Source organism: Apodemus sylvaticus, chromosome 1 (genome assembly GCF_947179515.1).
Source record: "Apodemus sylvaticus chromosome 1, mApoSyl1.1, whole genome shotgun sequence".
Taxonomy (NCBI): domain Eukaryota; kingdom Metazoa; phylum Chordata; class Mammalia; order Rodentia; family Muridae; genus Apodemus; species Apodemus sylvaticus.
In genome coordinates, this window is record NC_067472.1 from 37,296,149 (window position 1) to 37,315,216 (window position 19,068).

The 19,068-nt window shown below is 43.4% G+C and overlaps 1 protein-coding gene across 1 annotated transcript in view; it reads right to left on the minus strand.

The window, feature by feature from the left end:
• Dock8 (dedicator of cytokinesis 8) overlaps window positions 1-12,091 on the minus strand; it is a 196,820-nt gene extending 184,729 nt beyond the window's left edge. Inside the window, exon 1 of the mRNA XM_052187973.1 lies at window positions 11,941-12,091. Coding sequence (XP_052043933.1) covers window positions 11,941-11,993 — 53 coding nt within the window. The 5' untranslated portion in view covers window positions 11,994-12,091. The remainder of the gene's footprint in view (window positions 1-11,940) is intronic.
• Between the last annotated feature and the right edge of the window lie 6,977 nt (window positions 12,092-19,068).

The following is a 19,068-nucleotide window of genomic DNA, read 5'->3' on the forward strand; positions in this document are numbered from 1 at the left end:
GGTGCTGCCAACTATTTGTTCACATCCAAAGGACTCTCAAATATTTGGTACAAAATTATCTGTACTTTTTATATTTTTGAACACTTTGGAAAAAAAAAAAACAGAGCCCGTCCTCCCTGTGAGGAACGTGCTCTCACACCACTGAGGGTGTTGTTAAGACGCAGTGTGCCCTGATCTCTGTGAGGATTTCTGAAAGGATTTCCAGAAATGGTCCGGGTAACGCTACTGCAGCATTCCCAGGGCCATGAACCCAACGTTGACCCCTCTGCAGGCACAGCATGGCCAGGACAAAGGCCAAAAGGCAAGAGAGGCTCCCTCCTCTTCTGGTTCTTAATTCTAGTTAGCATCCATAATTATCAAAGGCAAGGCCAATGAATCACTTTTCTCCATATTTTCAGAGTCTAACATGGAACTCAAAATATAACACCCTGTGGATGGAATGAGTGAGTGAATGACTGAATGAACGTATAGAACATCAGACCACTTGGCCCTGGAATAACAAGACTAATTTAAAAAATTATTTTCAAACAATTTTGAAAATGTTTTGATCATGTTTTTCCTCTCTCCCAATTCCTCCCAGATCTCCCCCATCTCCCTGCCCATCCAAGTTCGCTTTCCTCTTTCTTTTTTTTTTCCATTAGAGATTTTTAAAATTTATTTTCTATATTTTTTGTTTACATTCTAAAAGCTTTCTCCTTTCCCAGTCCCCCCCCCCAATATGTCCCATAAGTCCTCTTCTCTCCATTCATTCTCCTGTCTTTTCCCCTCCCTTTTCTCTGTCCTGGTACTCCCCTACAATGCTGGATCAAGCCTTTCCAGGATTAGGGCCCTCTTCTTCCTTCTTCATGGGAATCATTTGCTATGCTAATTGTATCTTCAGTGTTCAGAGCTTCAGGGCTAATTAATATCCACTTATCAATGATTGCATTCCACTTTCTTCTTTCAAAAAACAAAACAAGGAACACAACCATCCTCAAATAAAAACAACAGACAAGTAAAAGACCAAAAGATTTTTTTTTAAAGTTTAAACAAAGCAGAATGAAACAAAAAGTCGACAAAAAAATGCCATTAAGTACCTTTTGGGTTAGCCAAGTACCACTGGCCATGGGGCCTGCCCTGATGGACAACTGGTATACCTAATGAGACTCCACTGATGAAAACCGATTGTTCAGTCTACCAGCAGACATCAACTGAAGATACCTTCTTGGTTAGGGGTAAAAATTTATATCCACTTTCTTTCCCCTCTTAGTGCCAAGACTCAGGATGTCTTGATCCTGTGCAGGCTGTCACAATCTCTGTAAGTTCATCTGTGCATCTACGCTTTATGTCTGAAAATCATACTTGGGGCATTGTTTCCCTCATTATTTGATGATTCCATTCATGTTTCTTTTATATATGGATATATTTTAGGGATCTCCTATAGTAGTGGGCTTCTATATGGTTTTTCAAATGGTCTCTGGTGTTAGCTAATATTGTCTCCTCACCGTTCTCTCTCATCTCATCCCTACTTAATCCTTCTAGTCTGGTTTCTATTTTGTCTCTCCATAACAATATATTCTATTTTCCTTTCCTCAGGAGATCTCCTCCTCCCACCTAGTCCCTTACTAGGCAATTATCCTCTGTGGTTGTACAAACCACGTATTTTGAAAGCTTAACAGCTAGCATCTACATGTAAGAGAAAACATAAAATTTTTCCTCTTTCAAAAAACAAAACAAGGAACCCAACCATCCTCAAATAAAAACAACAGACAAGTAAAAGACCAAAAGATTTTTTTAAAAAAAAGTCTAAACAAAGCAGAATGAAACAAAAAGTCCACCAAAAAAAATGCCTTTTTGGGCCTAGGTTACCTCACTCGGGATGAGTTCTTTTTCTACCTTCATCTTTCCTAGCTTCAGTTATTTCTTTTGTTTTAACAGCTGACTCGCATTCCACTGTATAGTTAACTCTACCCCATTTTCATTATTCGCTCATCAGCCAAGGTGCGTCTCTGCTGTCTCAATGTCTGCCCATTGTGAGTAGGGAAGCAACGGGCCTGGATACGCATGAATCTCTGCAGTAAAACGTAAAGTCCAGGAGTGGTTTATTAGATTTTGAAGTAGATGGATTGCCAGCTTTCTGAAGAATGGCCACCCCGACTTCCATAGCGGCTGCACCAGCTTGCGCTCCCAGCAGCAATGAATTAGTGTCCCCTTTCCCCTCACTTGGGCCAGCAGGCGCTATTATTTATTTTATTGATCTTGGCCATTCTATATAGTGTAAGATAAACTTTAAAGTAGTTATAACTTAGATGTTTCTGATGGCTAAGGTGTTGAATATTTCTGTTTCTCAGCAATTTTTATTTCATCTTTTGAGAACTGTGCTTTGTTCTGTACCCAAATTTTCAATTGGGTCATTTGTTTTGTTTTAGTTCTTTATATATTCTAGATTCTAGCCCTCTCTCGGATGCATAATTGGCAAAGATCTTTTTTCCAGATCTCAGTCTACCTCCTTGTCCTAATGATGGTGTGGTTTGCCATACAGAAGCTTTTTAGCTGTTTAAAAAACATTTGTCTTAGTAACTGTGCTATCAATGTCCTGTTCAGCAAATCTTTTCCTGTGCCAATGAGTTCAATTCTATTCCCCTACTTTGTCTTCTATCAGACTCGGGGTATCTGATCTTACATTGAAGTCCTTGATCTATTTGGACTTTTGTTCAGGGCGATAATAAATATGTATCTATTTTTATTCTTTTGCCTGAAGTCATCAAGTGTGTTTTTTATTACATCTCTGTAATAAAAAAAAAAACCTGAGATGATGTAATTGAAATCTGGGATGATGATACCTCCATCAGTTCTTTTATTATTCAGGATTGTTTTAGCTGTCTTGCTTTTTTTTTTTTTTTTTTGTATGTTTCCATATGAAGTTGAAGGTGAAACTGTTAAAGTAAAAACAAAAACAAACAAAACATCGTTCAAGGAATAAGGTAGTAGGAAGCTGGTAGCATTTCACCCATCATCTCAGGTGGCACTTTAGGCAAAAAGAAGAAATGCGTGACTGTTTTCATTGCTTAATAAAGGCAAGGATCAAAGTTAACAAATATAGAATTTGTTATAGAATGATAAACTTTTGATAAGTGGGAAATGGTTGGGGTACAGTAGAATTTGTATGCAAGAACCTAAGCATTTGCAGGGCTAGTGTAGGAGCAGAGAGTGATGTGCTTCTATTCGGGTAGTCAACATGATAATAAAATCATGGAGAACTAAAGCTGGCTCAGAACTGAAGCTGGGTAAGGTCATAAAGACCTGAGTGTGGATGTCCTCGCCCGGGTAAGGAGTGTGGCATGATTGTGTGCTCCTGTAAGCCTAGCATAAGACAGCCAGCCTAACCAAAACCAAAACACTGAGAGCATACCAAATGTCCTTCTGGCTTCTGCACAAATAGATGGGTGCGCACAGACATACACGGCACACACATGCATACATTCACACCAAAAAGAAAACAAACTAAAAAAAAACCTGAAATTTTTGGAACACATGATTCTACTACTAGAAATGCATATAAGAGCATTTGCAGAAGCACAGAAAACATGCTTCAGACTGTTCCCTGGAGCTCTACATTATTTTGCAACAAAACTGGGAATTACCTTAATGTCCAATAATAAGTGTTTTAGCAAATTATAATACATATATATTAATTACAATATAGACCTACATTAATTGACTTGGAGAGTTGTCGACACATATTAAAGTATACAATATAGCATGCACAAGATGATTTTGTCTTTGTAAAATTAGAAGGAAGTGTATCCAAGTGTTAACAGGTATTACTAATCTAGGAGTGGCTGAAATGTGAGCATTTTTTCCCTTTTCCCTTACCACACTTTGCTACTGTACTTTTGATTTAGTTTTTAAATTTTACAAGGGAGTGTGGGTCAGGGAGATGGCTCAGCAGGTTAAAAAAAAAAAAGCACTTGCTTGCACAAGCCTGATCATCCGTGTTCGGCAAAATGCCTGCAACCCAAGGAAAAAGCCAGATGTAGTGATGCACATCTGTAATCCTAGCACTCTTCCTGTGGTGAGGTAGAGTCAGGGGAAGCTAATGAACCAGCTAGCCTAGAGTACACGCCGGCAGAAACAAGTGACCCCACGTTATAAGGCAGAAGATGAGAATTGACTCCCCAAGTCCTCCTCTGATCTTCACGCACAGCCTGTGCAAATGCTCACACGGTGTCTTCTGCTTGTGATCTCTGTTCTCCTTTCTGCTCCCCAGGGAATTGCTTCATTGAGTGGCACTTAGGTCGCATGTGCATGCATGCATGCGTGTGATCTATTTGCAATGATGAATCTATTCTGCAAGAATGGAGACCCGGAAGCTGGCTGTAGTTGTGTGTGCTTGTAATCCAAGCACATGGGTGGATGAAGCATAAAAATCACCATGAGTTCAAGGCCTACCTGGGCTATATAGCAAGCAACCTGGGCTATGTATAAACCCAGATGCTATGGAACCAGGAAGAGTATATCTTTCTTGCTTTAACCTTTAATAAAATTGCCTGAGATGTTATTGAATAACTTGGCTATTGAGAAAGACTCTAGTGGCCCTGCTCCTTAAGAGTTCTCCAGTAAGAGGACCAGTAGGGTCACCTCCTGCCTTTTCATACCCCTGTTAAAGAAGATGAAAAGCAGATGGTGTGTAACATCATCCGAGCTGAGACAGGAGACCTTGTCTCTGAGCCCCGCCTCTCTCCCTGGGTAACTATAGGATGCTGTGTGTCCTCTCCATTAGCTCACAGGGAAGGAAGACCTGCCTTCACAAACGCATGTGGAGGGCCCTCTGCAAGACAGGTACTTGCTGTTAACCACTGAGTATTTCTCCAGCCCTGAGTTGCTTTTCTTTAAAGTTTGTTTTACTGAATATTATTATTATTGTGTATGTGTGTGGGTGGGTGAGGGGTGCAGGCATGACACCAGAGGACAGGCCTTTCCTTCTGCCTCCATGTGGGTCACTGGGCTTGTACAGCAAGACCCTTCACCACTGAGCCACCTCCCCGTCCCTCCTCTGTCTGTCTCTGTCTCTCTCTGTCTCTGACTCTCTGTCTTTTCTCTCTCTCTCTCTCTCTCTCTCTCTCTCTCTCTCTCTCTCTCTCTCTCTCTCTCACAGCTTGGTACATGCTGAATAGGTGCTCTGTCAAAGAGCCAGACACCCCCCCCAGCCCTCTTTTTATATTTTACTTTGAGACAGGGTCCAAGTTGCAGAGGCTGAATTTGGTCTTGTGATCCTCCTTGCCTCAGCCTCCCAAATGGCTTGAATTTCAGTTTTTTGGTATCTTGGGGTTATCCATGGATGAAACCTTTAGGTAACTTTATTCTTTCTTAGCACCTGGCTTTATCTTCTATAAAAATCATCCCAATGATGAGTGGTACGCCTTAGGCTTTGTTCCACTTTTAAAATTTTTAATTTATGGCCATCAGGTGCCCACGCGCGCGCGTGAGTGTGTGGGGGGGTGTGTGGGGGTGTGTGTGGGTGTGTGTGAACATGGGTGTATGTCTATGATGAATGTGTAAAGGTCAGAGGACGCTCTTGGGGAATCAATTCTCTTTCCATCAAGGGTTGGTTCCTATGCTGTCAGACAAGATCTTTTACCAGCTAAACCATCTGACTGGCATGAATTTCTCTTTTTAGAAAATTTTAATTGTTTTAGTTTAATTATTAACAAATAATAACTATATATTTATGGAGTCCAGTGTGGTATTTCAATATATGTACAATGTGCACTACTCAAATCAATAAGAAGCATTTTCAACTCTTCTCATTTCTTTATTATAATAATTTTCTTTGTGAGAATTTTATATATATGGACAAGAAAATATGATCATATCCATTCATTTCCCTCCTCCAACTCTCCTCATATCCCCTCAACATGTTCCCCCCTCCAATCCTATGCCTTTATTTTCTAATTGCACTAAACCCAATTAGCGCTGCCCACATGTACACGGATGTGGGGTCACCCACCCACTGATGTATGGGACACAACCTCAAAAAGAATGAGTCGCCCTGCTCCAGCAACTGTCAGCTGCAACTAGTTCCTCATTAAGGGGTGGGGACTAGAGAGCCCTTCCCTCACTACTGCCAGAATCTTGGCTGTCTGGCACTGAACTTAGTAGATAGCAAATATTGTTACTTTTCTATTTTAAAGCAAAACCAAGTCTTGTCATGATATAGTGAGTAGGAGGGCAGGATTCTGGAGACAGACTGCCTGGATACAAAATTTCAGCTCTGACCTTAATTAGCTGTGTGAAATCAAAATGTGCATAGCTTGCTTGTGTTTCATTTCCCCATTTATAAATGAAGGCTATACTTGTTCCTAATTCATAGAAGTGGGTGAGTTGGGCTGGAGAGATGGCTGACTGCTCTTCCGAAGGTCCCGAGTTCAAATCCCAGCAACCACATGGTGGCACACAACTGTCTGTAATGAGATCTGACACCCTCTTCTGGTGTGTCTGAAGACAGCTACAATGTACTAACATATAATAAATAATTAAATCTTTGGGTGGGAGCAAGTAGAGCCTGAGCACTTCTAGTGTATCTGAAGACAGCTACAGTGTACTCATATACATAAAAAAATAAATACGTCCTTAAAAAAAGGAAGTGGGTGAGTTATGATATACACATTAAATCCACAGCTGCCACATAGTAAGTGTGGTAGTTTGAATGAGATGCGTCCCACTAGCGTAAGTATTTGAACACTTGATCCCATTAGGGAGGCAGTGTACACTAGCTTAGGAAGCTTGTCATTTAGGCCAAGCTTGAAAGTTTACAGGCTTGGCCCACCTCTAGACTGCTGTTTCCGGTTGCTGTGGAAGATGCGACCTCTCGGCTTCCTGCTCTGACAGCTTGTTGTCTTGCCTCCCCCTCCCCCACTATGGACTCTCCCTCAGGAACCATAAGCCAAATTAAATTCTTCCTTCTGTATGTAAGTTGCCTTGGGTGATGATATTTTGTCACAGCCACAGAAAAGTTAACTAATCCAGTCAGCAGTATAAAAGTGTAAGTCTTACGGTCTACTTATTTCAATCCTGGGTGTCCAGAAAGTCATTAAATGCCCACCTACAACAGTTTATACATTTCCTTTATTTATCTAAAGCTCTTGTTTTACTTTCACATTTTATCAAGTTCTGTGCTTATTCTCTGTTTGACAGAAACAAGTAGGCTGAGATATGGCTCAGTGGTAAAACATTTGCCTAGGGTGCATATGGCCCTAGGTTTAATACCCAACACTGCATAAAAGGAAAAAGAAATCAAGGTCTTGTTTGACGAATCCTCGCAGCATTAGTAATAATTTCCAGCATCTACAAAAGCTGCATATTCCAATCATCAAAGAGCTAATTAACAAGGGACTGTTCCTTAACAGGTGACGGTATGTCTGATACGGCCGTTCCTAAAATCCCAAACATGAGCACTATTGTGACTACCTAGTTCAGATCTAGTCTTCCTTCCTCATGCCAATCAGGGAAAAACGAAAATCAAGACAAATGCATCTAACCTACCAGCCATTCCAAGTCAGAACAATTCAGTGGTAGAGTCTTGCCTTCTATCTCCCAGAGCTACGGGTTCTAGAGAAATGTTTCAAAATATCCAACAGGAGTTACAGTCACACAAGATGCTCCCAGCATGCCCTCGCTCATGCTTTCCAGCATGTGAATGAATATACAGTTATACAAGTGCAAGAGAGCCAGGACAAGTGTGGGGAGAAGCTGCCGCCAGCATCTACGGCTTCCTCTGGCTTTGGCGCTGGCCCTGCCCTGGGCAATGCTTCTTGCAGGAAGCCACAGAAGTCTGCATGCAGTGGGGAACATTGTTCACAGACTGTATGTAAGACACTACTCATTCCTGGCTAGGGCCCAGAGCTGAGCTCTTTGCAACTGTAACTTTTAGTCTGTCATACCACAATATTTCATGAATGGGAAAAACAAATAACTTAAGAAATATCATTGTTAAATAGAAAGGTGAGAATATGAAAGTGTACTCAGAGTCCTACTTTCAGAATCTGATCTATTTTAAAAACTAATAGACATGCATGTAAGGTAAAAAGTCTTCTCCATGTTTGACACTGCATAACAGCATCTTGTTTCTAGCCCAGGTACTGCGCAGAAGCAGAACTGCCAATACTGTTACTGAAATGATTTTTTTTTAAAAGTTAAATCTTTGCTTTTAAAGGAAATTCTTTTTTTTTTTAATTGGATAGTTTCTTTATTTACATTTCAAATGTTATCCTTTTCCTGGTTTCCCCTCCAAAAATACCCTATCCCATTAAAGGAAATATTTTTAAAATTTTCTATATTCTTTGTTTACATTCCAAATGATTTCCCCTTTCCCAGTTCCCCCCTCCCCATTAGTCCCATAAGCCCTCTTCCCTCCGCCCATTCCCCAATCAACTCCCTCCCACTTCTCTGTCCTGGCAATCCCCTACAATGCTGCATCAAGCCTTTCTAGGGCCCTCTCCTTCCTTATTCTTGGGAATGATTTGATATGTGAATTGTGTCTTTGGTATTCAGAGCTTCTGGGCTAATATCCACTTACCAGTGACTACATTCCATGTGTGTTCTTTTGTAATTGGGTTACCTCACTTAGGATGATATTTTCCAGTTCCAACCATTTGCCTAAGAATTTCATGAATTCATTGTTTTTTAATTGCTGAGTAGTATTCCATTGTGTAAATATACCACATTTTCTGTATCCATTCCTCCAAAACCACATAGGTCAAAATAGCACAGGCCTACTGCAGAGGGCCAGTGTAAGAGCCATTTGTAGTCCCGGCTGCCTTCGTTGTTGTTGTCATTGTTGTTGCTATTGTTGTCGTTGTTGTTGTTGTCGTCCTCATCGTTGACGACGACTATGTATGGCCTTTACAAAATACACAGCCTTGTGCAACTACACCCTGGCTTCACTTTCCCCCTTCTTTCTAGTTTCATTTCTATCTCCAGGGGAAAACAACTCCAGCTTAGCGGACAAAAGGGTTTATTTGGTTTACATTTTCATGTCACAGCCCATCATTTTGGGGAAGTCAAAGCAGGGACTCAAGCAGCTAGTCGTATCCACAGGCTAAAGGAGCCCCCACAGCCTGGCTTGCTCAAGTCCGCTTTCTTCACTCTTATGCAGCTTAGGATCAAGCTTGTGAAACACAGGGCTACATCTTCCTCCATCAAACAACAAAGAAGAGAACCTAACAGAGACACGCCCACAGGCAAACCTGATACCCATGGCCCATCATTTCTGACTCTCCCCCCAGGTGACTCTGGATTGTGTCAAATGGACAATTAAAGCTGACCACATCTTCTGTCCAAGACGACTGAGTGTCCTAAGGTTTTTGATAGCACAACATCTGAAAGTCAGTATTTGACCTTAAGTGGTGGGTTTTAATGTTATATCCATACCAAGTACATTCATTTGAATCTGAAAGTTATTCCTGTGGAGACCTCAGCATAATTCTTGCACCCAATACACAAAGTAGCTTAAAGAGAGGAAAGAAAAGTCTTTTTTAAAAAGAAAAATACAGGCCGGGCAGTGGTGGCACATACCTGTAATCCCAGCACTCTGGGAGGCAGAGGCAGGCGGATTTCTGAGTTTGAGGCCAGCCTGCTCTACAGAGTGAGTTCCAGGACAGTCAGGGCTATACAGAGAAACCCTATCTCGAAAAAACCAAATCCAACCTCCCCCCCCCCAAAAAGGGAAAAAAAAACGAAAAATACAATTTATACTCTTTCCAGAAGATTAGAAACCATTTTACTTTCCTAAGTGGGTACCTCTGGACTATTCTCTCCAATGAGTATGTCAGAGGGTCCCAGCACAGATTTGTGCATGTGAGAGACATAACCCCAAAAAAGCTGCAGGTGGCCACTGGCATCCCCATACCCAGTCCCAAATGGCCTCTGCCTGGAAAACACTCCAACTTCAGGTACCCTTCATACTTTGCCTTTGTAGGTTCTCTAGTATCATCTCAGATTTGATGATATTAGAGATGACAATGACCAGGACAAGGCTAGCAGTACTGACGTGTCAGCCAACAGCTATTTGACATTTATTCTGAGCCAGGCATTATAAGCACGCTGTCTCTACTCCACTTAACCCTCCTAACAGTCAGAAGAGGGAGAAACCATGGTCAGATACTAGTTATTCCCACTGACACAAAACCACGTGTGGCGGTACACAGTTGCAATCCCCGCAATCAGAAAGCTGAAGCAGACGTGCTTGGAGTTCAAGGTCAGTCTGAGACACAAAGTAAGACCTCGGAGAGACAGAAAGAGGAGGAGGAGGGAGGGAGGAGATCAAACATGAGAAAAATATAAAATGTGTATGCCCAATGGCATATAGTTAGTTTGCAACAAAACTTTGTAAGGAAATTTGAATATACCCTGGCTCTTGGTTTTTCTAACACTGTTTTGCTTGGGTGGCTGCCTCTGTTTTGTTTGCTTGTTGCAAGGTCTCTGTATGCAGCCTAGCCTGGCATTCAGCTTGTGAGCCTCTTGTCTCACCTCCCCAGGGCTGGAATTATAGGCAAGTCCACCACTTCTGGCTAAAGACCTTAATCCTTGACCTTTGGGTTACACCAACCCAAGCGCGTGGAGACCCTCTAACATACTCACACTGGAGGTTGCTAGAGCGCCTCGAGGCTCAAGCTAGGTCCCAGACAGTCACTTCAGATCCGTATCACCCCTCCTGAATCCCTAACATCTTCCTGCCCTTGTTCCTTGTTTCCTGCCTTGTTTCTTTCTCATGACAGGGGCAAAGTGAGGAGAAGCAGCCAGGCAACAATGACAGCCATCAAAACTTCCTACGCCTTTGCTGCCCCACCACAGCCATCAAAGCCTGATGGGGGGAAAAGGCTCCCATAGGAAGACTATGAGTTATGATATAATTAATGACTTTAGAGTAGCACCTTTTAGCATGTGTATACAGTCCCCATTAATAATTAAACTAATTTGACAGATGAAATAGTTAAGGAAGTGTAAGGTCTAACTCACAACTACACAGAGACGCGCCATAGGCCCTCTGATGGTGAATCCTAGTGACTCAAACTTCACTCACTAGCAGCTCAAAGATGAATGTTCCCACAGGCAAAAAAAAAAAAAAAAAAACAAACCAAAAAACAAAAAAAAAACACACACACACACAAAAACCTGGAAGTCCTCCAGAGCGCTGCCCTTCCACACTATCTTTTAGCCAGGCAGTCTAGATTTCCCAGGTCAAGGCAAAAATGCCCCCTGAATACTTGTCAGCAGTTTTCAGTGGAGGAAATGCTGCTGCTTAAGTCTACTGAGAACTTTGTGAGCAGTCAACCCACAGAGATGTGGTGTGTGCAACACTGCCTGTGTCCTTCACTTCGCTGGAGTGCCATAAATCTTTAAACGTCAGCCACAGCTCATTCCCTTTCACTTATTTAAAGGAAGAATTCTTTAAAAAAAAAAATCATTTTTTCCATTTCATGGTTGGCTCCTTTTGGACCAAGGTATAAAAATAGCGCTTCCATCAGAAGCCAAGATTTTTTTTTTTTTTTTTGGTTTTTTTGGTTTTTTTTGTTTGTTTGGTTGGTTGGTTTGTTTTGGAAAGAGGGGGTTGAAAGAACCCTAACCCTGGACCACGGACGGATCTGCTTCAAAGCAGAGCTGATTTCAGCCACTTAGTTTCTTTCCCCGTCTCCGGACTGTAAGGAAGGCGCAATTTGTTAAGCCAAGTCCCGACGCGCGGCCCCGAGAACCCGGCGCGCGCTGCGCTCCGGCCCGGCCACCTGTCAGAGCAGCAAAGACGGCGGGAGCCACGCGGGGTTGGGGAGGTGGCGCGCAACGCTGCTCCCAGCAGCCGCACTAGTGACTGAGGACGGGGCTGAGTCCCAGCAGCGCTCGGCGCAGTCGCCACGGGGACCGGCGCGCCCCGCCGCGGACTGGCCCGGAACCGTGCTGTCTTACCTGTTGATCTTGAGCGCGAAAGCGCGGCGCTCGGCGCTCGGCAGAGTGGCCATGGCGCGCGCGCGCGCGGCTCCACGGCTTCGGGCTCGCCGAGTTGCTGGGGGGGACGGGACCCGAACGCACAGCCTCTGCAGCGCCCGGCGCGCCCGCCGCCAATCTCATCTGTCAGCCGCGCAGAAGAAACTTCCGCATTTCCACCTTGGCCGCGCAGCTCCAGGGGGGAGGGCTCTGCTCCGTCGCCCGCGGCGCCGCCCGGCCTGGCACGCACCGGGCGCTCGGCGAGGGCGTGGACGCCGGGCCGAACCGCGCTCCGGATGCTCGGAGTCGCCGGCCGCAGGGGCACGCTTCCCGCCGCTGACCCGGGGCCGACGGGCACGGCGGCTGCCGAGCGCAGACCGCGAGCGCTGGCCGGAAACGCCGGCGGCCCGAGCCGGAGGGCGACTGGGGCAGCGAGCGCTGGATCCAGAAGCAGCCAGCCGGGTCTGGAGGGGCCACCCGGTGGGTTGGGAACCATTCCTGGGAACATTTTTTTTTTTAAAAGGCAGTCTCTTAGGACACCAGTCAACTTTTTTTTTTCCAACCGAAGGCGCACTATCGTTCATGGAACACTTTATTATAATGGCTCCATCCCAGGAGTAAATATTCGGAGCTATATGATTTTTCTTTTTACAGCTTGAGGGGACACTATACACAGCATTGAGATTCACCGGCATCTCAACTAAGTTCTGTTTCACATGGAGAAACTTGAGCAGACCACAAAGGAGAAATCTGGAAAAATAAAAATAAAAATAAAAAAATCCCCAAAGGACGAGGGTGGAAAAGACTGTGCCTATTTCAAGTAATATATTTGGTCCTAGTTGTGCAGTATGAACTCTTGTGTATCTCTTCTTGTCAACTTGCCTTCGAAAACACGAAAGGGCTATATTTTTGGCTCAAAGCTGCAGAGTCTAGATATGGAAGCCACAAGCCACATGTGGCTGTTGACCACTTGAATTTTTGGTTTGTCTGAAGTGAGATGGGTTGGAAAATAAATACACACTGGGTTTCCAAGACAGTCCAGGAGAAAAAAATGCAAAATGTCTTAATTTTTGTATTGATTGCATTTTTAAAAAACAATCCTTGGGAATCTGTTAAGTGAAGAAACATATTATTAAGGATAATTTCACCCGTTTGTTTTTCCCTGTATTAAAATGTGGCTCCCATTAAGAAAATGTAAGAATTACTTTTCTTGGCTTGCATTTGCGGGCACATTGCATTCTTACTGGACAGCACTGGTCTTCTACAACTTAATTTGTAAACCAAAACTAAAATACTTTATTCTTGGCAGCCAGCTTCTTGCTCTGCTTTTGTGTAGTAGTTGCGTAAATCTTCAGAGCTGGTTAGGTAACTCTCCACCCCCTTTAAGCATCTAAGACTGTGTACAGTATAACAATACAGAGACTATAAATACAGACCAAAGAGAACAAGCCTTTAATAAACAAAACCAGCTATTGCATGTAACCCAAACCTGTAATCTCCACTATTCAGAAAGCTGAGGCAGTGGGATCACAAGTTCAAGGCCTGCCTGTGCTACAAAGCAACTGCACGGCCTAACAGTCTCAAGGCTCTGCATTCAGTTCATTCCCACTGTCAATTTTTTTAGAAGGCTTTAAAAAAAAAAAATCTCTTGTTGCTGGCTTACAAAGGTCTCCTAAAGATATTTACAATAATGGAATTTATGGGGAAATACTTGAATAGGAAAATATTAAAAGAATAAGTGTGTGTGTGTGTGTGTGTGTGTGTGTGTGTGTGCATCTTCAATCTGCGAACAATAAATAATCCATTGAAACATTTTTACCAGCGCTTTTGGTCCACTTACAGATGGGCTTGTCTTGGGTTTCTAAATGTTTGTGGCATGCACTTTTATACGGAACAAAAATATACTTGTTTCCAGACAAACCCACTAAAATGTAATGGGACTATCTTAAATTTTCAAATTTTTTCCATTAAGGAAACTTATTTGAGTTGGTCATGAGAATATCATGACATCTCACACCCTGCCTCATATTATACTATATTCAATATATAATATCTTACTGTGGAGCTTAGATTAATCTGCTTACCATTAGACTAACAGCGCCATTATCCATGTTGTCCATTCACACTTAGAAGTAACTCTACATTACCTTAACAGTCACTTAAATCATCAAGAGTGTGTTATCTATAGAGCTAGCCATAGCTTTATGTGGTAGCCAACCAAATGTCTCCCCTCTGCATTCTCACTATCTCCCAGTTCCCTTTACTTGAGCTTCTCTCTTTATTCCTCCCGGCAGAGCTAACTGCAAGGCTTCCCTTCCTCATTTGCTGGCCTCTCTAGGCCTTCCTCTTTCTCTATAGCATTGTGTCATTCAACTCTGTTTTCCTTTTCACAAAACCATGCTCTTGACTTCTGCGACTGGCCATCTGTGGAGCAATTATCTTAAACTCTCATTTAGGTTTCCCCCAAACTTTATTTTTCTTTAAATTGCATCTCGTTTGTATTATTTAACAAACATCTAAATGACACCCAAAACTGGGCAGTGTTTCGAGCCCCTTTACAAATTAACCAGTTAACTAATTCATAATTACCACTATGTAATAACATTATCTCCACCCTACAACAGAGGAAACTGAGGATCTGGTGGATCAATGATTTGACCAAGATCACGGAGCAGTGAGTGCAGAACCTCCTATCTAATGAGTTCATGGCAGGATAACAAAAAACACTCTTTAGATGACTTCCCTGCTCCACCCCTTGCTTATTCTGGTCCAATTGGTCTCTGCCACTGGCCTACATCCCTGCCAGCTACCCTTAGTAGTTTTTCAGCAGCCTCTATGATCAAGTGTATCCTCCCCTCAGTGACTGACAGGCCTGCCTCAGTTAAAGCAGGGCAGAACTGCAACTCATCACTGTTCTATCTTCTGGGGCCTTTCCTATCTGTTATTCCTCCTTCTCTCTTCAGCCTACATTAACTCCAGTTTCCCACCAGCCTTCAATATTTGAGACAAGTTTTTATGCCCCACACAAGGAAGACCGTCTCTCAGTTTCCCAGCAGCCTTTATTGGTTAGGAAGTATATCTCACCATCGATAAACATCCTTTAATTGGAATTCCAGATGCACCAGGGTTGGTCTACAGAGAGAACCAAGGCCACTGACACATCTCTTCCCTTCTTGCAAAAATTGTCTCTACAGCCTTCCAAGATTCCCTCAGATTTTACTCAAATGTCACCTTCCATGATACTGCCTGACTCCTTTCCCGAGTTTGCTCTCCATAGCCCTTACCCTGATATATTATATTCGTGTGTTGAAAGGTTAAATAAGCCAGGCGGTGGTGGCACGTGTCCTTAGTCCCAATACTTGGGAGGCAGAGGCAGGTGGCTTTCTAAGTTTGAGGCCAGCCTGGTCTACAGAGTGAGCTCCAGGACAGCTAAGGCTATACAGAGAAAGCCTGTCTCCAAAAAAGCAAAACAAAACAAAACAAAACCAAAAGAAGAAGAAGAAGAAGAAGAAGAAGAAGAAGAAGAAGAAGAAGAAGAAGAAGAAGAAGAAGAAGAAGAAGAAGAAAAGAAAGGTTAAATAAGTTTTCATGAGAGTCTAGTGAGAGGACAGTATACTCTTCATGCCTACAAGGCAAGCAGACAATAAGAGAACAACACTGTGCTGAATATGTTGCTTATTACTCTGCATACTGATAGTACGTAAGAACTATCCACAGAACATGTTTTTTGTTTGGCTCATGTTTATCTTTCCAGTGCCTAGAACAAAGCCTTTCACATAGCTAGGACTCAATTTAATAAGTGGAGGCACACACTCACTCACTATTGAAGTGAGCCTGGGTAGACGTGGCCAAGTTCCCCGTGCTTTCAGAAGGAAGCGAGATCAGTGTATGTTACATATCTCTTAAGTGTTTTAATTTGCCTTTTGATGAATGTTTTCCAGCTGTTTTATATTTATTTCAAACCAGCACATCATAATATATTTTAGTATCTTCACTAGAAGATTTGGATTGTAGCGCTCTCTCTCTCTCTCTCTCTCTCTCTCTCTCTCTCTCTCTCTCTGCCTTTCTCTGCCTCTACTACCCTCTTAACTCCCCTCCCTAGGCCCTGAATAAACTCTATTCTATACTTAAAAAATTTTTTTTGAATTGTATCCAAATGTAAGTATTCTGCATTCGGTGGAAATAGTCACAGCCCTCTGTTCTGTAACTAAAAGGACTTTGGGTAGACTCAGTAACAAACTCCCTCCTTATCCACACACTTTTTAACTATTCTCTAAACCCTCTCCAAGTGGTCACCATAGATCAAGTCCTGTACCAGTGACAGCAGTATCAACACAATTAACAATACTGTTCTCTGACTTCCTAGGACTCATGGTCTAGGAATGAGACACAGAGAGAAGGAAAAGGAGGCCCGTGCTCTGTGGAATACCACAGGAACCTTTGCTGTACGAAATTCTGGGAGCGTGAGGAAGCTCAGGCAGGAAATGACTTACTCTTGAGAGGAGGGGGAGAGCCCTGGAGAGACTGACACCAGACACGGTGGCTTTGTTGCCATGGCGATGTCGGAACTGAGTCTTAAAGGACAAGTTAGGCGGGCAGAGAAGAGTTACTGAGGCTCTCTCAGGCAGAAAGAGCACTGTGCAACACAAGCAGGTAGGCAATACCAAAGTCCTCTCAGAGAAAACGAAGTAGAAAAAAAATGAAACCTTGGTAGACAGGGCCTGCGTGCAAATAAAACCTGCCTTTTGCATGTGCAGGGTATTCCTCTGGGAGAAATCTCTTCCCACCTGGCATTCCACAGCGAGAAAGAACTGATACCCGGGAGACTATGGGACAGCTGGAGGTGGAGAACATGCCCCCTCTTTCTGGCAACTTTCCATGATTTGTACAAACACTGATGCTAATGAAGAGATGTGTATCGTTTGAGGAATACTTTAGACAATACTCATGTATTGGCTGCGGTCCTCACCATTGTGACCAATACCTGACAAGCAGCTGCTTTGTGGATGAAGATTTATTTGGGCCCGTGGTTGGAGGGCACAACCCATCCTAGTAAGGACTGTGTGGATGCAGGATGGGGCTCGTGGGCGTGGCAGTTAAAGTGTGAGAGTCCTCGCTCAACCTGCCCAGATCAGGAACCAGGGAAAGGAGAGAGCAGGCAGTCCCTTCCCTCTTCTCAGTCAGTCTGGGATGAGGAGGGCACTGCCCACAGTTAGGGCAGGTCTTCTCCCCCAGTTAACTATCTATCCCTTGATGTGCCCAAGGGTGTGTTTCAGCAATACTATAAACATTTTCTTGGAAAAAACTTTTTACTGATTCTTTGTGAATTTCACATTGTGTACCTTAAATGCCACCTATCTCCCTGGCCCTTCATACCTGCCCTCTGCCCTTGCAACCCCAGCAAAAAGAAAGAAAACAAATAAACAAAAATAAAATAATAAAAATAAAAACAACAAGCGGGGCGGTGGTGGTGCACACCTTTAATCCCAGCCGGCTTGGGAGGCAGAGGCAGGCAGATTTCTGGGTTTGAGGCCAGCCTGGTCTATAGAGTAAGTTCCAGGACAGACAGAACTATACAGAGAATCCCTGTCTCGAAAAAACCAAAATAAAATAAAATAAAAACAACAAAAAAGAAAAAAATTAAACTCTTTTCCCTCCTGTGGAAGTGGAAGCTGTGGTATGTCACAGTGTATCACACAGTGTGCCCTTTGCCCAAACAGCTTTCCTTGTAAATGTTCATTACAATGAGTCGATGGTCTGGTTTGAGGCCTCTGGTTTCTGCTAAACTATCAATACTGGCTCCTCACTGGGACTCGTCTCAGGTGTCCTGTGGTTAACCTGTGCCATGGAGATCCTGCAGCTTTGGATCTGCAGGACTGGTCCCTTCCTGTGCTCCAGCAGTTTATAGATAGGGTAGATGCTGGGGTGTGCCAACTCAAGGCCCTGGCTCTGAGCCTGGGTGGTAGCTGTGTTGTTCACTCTGCCAGCTCTCCTGCACCTGCACTAACAGGCCCAGATCCCCCCCTTTGCCTAGGGGTGGGGCCTGGTCTCCTGCTTGTGGCAGCAGGAAAGGGGCCCGGACTGGCTCTCTGACCTCAGGTTCAAGCCATGGGGTCCAGCTCTCCCACGCCCACACCACCAGGGCAGCTCTACCACTCTAGATATTAAGCTAATCAAGTTTATATTAACAATTAACTGTCATAGCTCTGAAAATCATATAGTGCTAGTCCTCTAGTCTAAGTACTTCTGCTTTCTCCTGGACTACCATGTGGCTCTACAGCAATGCTTCTCAGACTTCCTAATGCTGTGACACTTTAATACAGTCTCTCATGTTGTGGTGAACCCCCCCAACCATAAAATTATTTCATTGCTACTTCATAACAGTAACTTTGGTACTGTTATAAATCATAAGGTAAACATCTGATATGCAGGATATCTGATATGTGACCCTTGTGAAAAGGGTCACAACCTACAGGTTAAGAACTGCTGCTCTAGGAGCTGTATCTGACCCTGTTGCCTGCCTTGAGAGACCTTTCCCCTAACCGGGCTGCCTTGTCTAGCCTCAATAGGAGAAGATGCTCCGAGTCCTACTGCAACTTCATATGCCAAGGTGGGCTGATGTCCATGGGAGCCCTCCCTTTTTCTGGGCCTTTTCTGAAAAGAAAGGGAGAATGGGAGGATGGTGGGGAGAGGGAGGAACTGGGAGGATGTGGGGCAGGAGCTACTATTGGGATGTAAAGTAAACAAAATAGTAGTAGTAGTAGTAGTAATTAGAAGAAAGAAGAAGAAAAAGAAGAAGAAGAAGACGAAGAAGAAGAAGAAGAAAAGAAGAAGAAGAAGAAAAGAAGAAAAAGAAGAAGAAGAAGAAGAAGAAGAAGAAGAAGAAGAAGAAGAAGAAGAAGAAGAAGAAGAAGAAGAAGAAGAAGAAGAAGTGCTGTTGTATAGGATCACTGTTTACGTCTGACTCCCAGCATCCCTGACTCTCCAAAGAAAGAATCAATCTCCTATTCTTTGGTTAATTCTTATGTTTGAACAGTTTCTCCAGCATCCTCTAAATCCTTCCCACTCCTCCAGTTCATTTTGTTCCTGGGGGGGGGGGAGAAAGAGAAA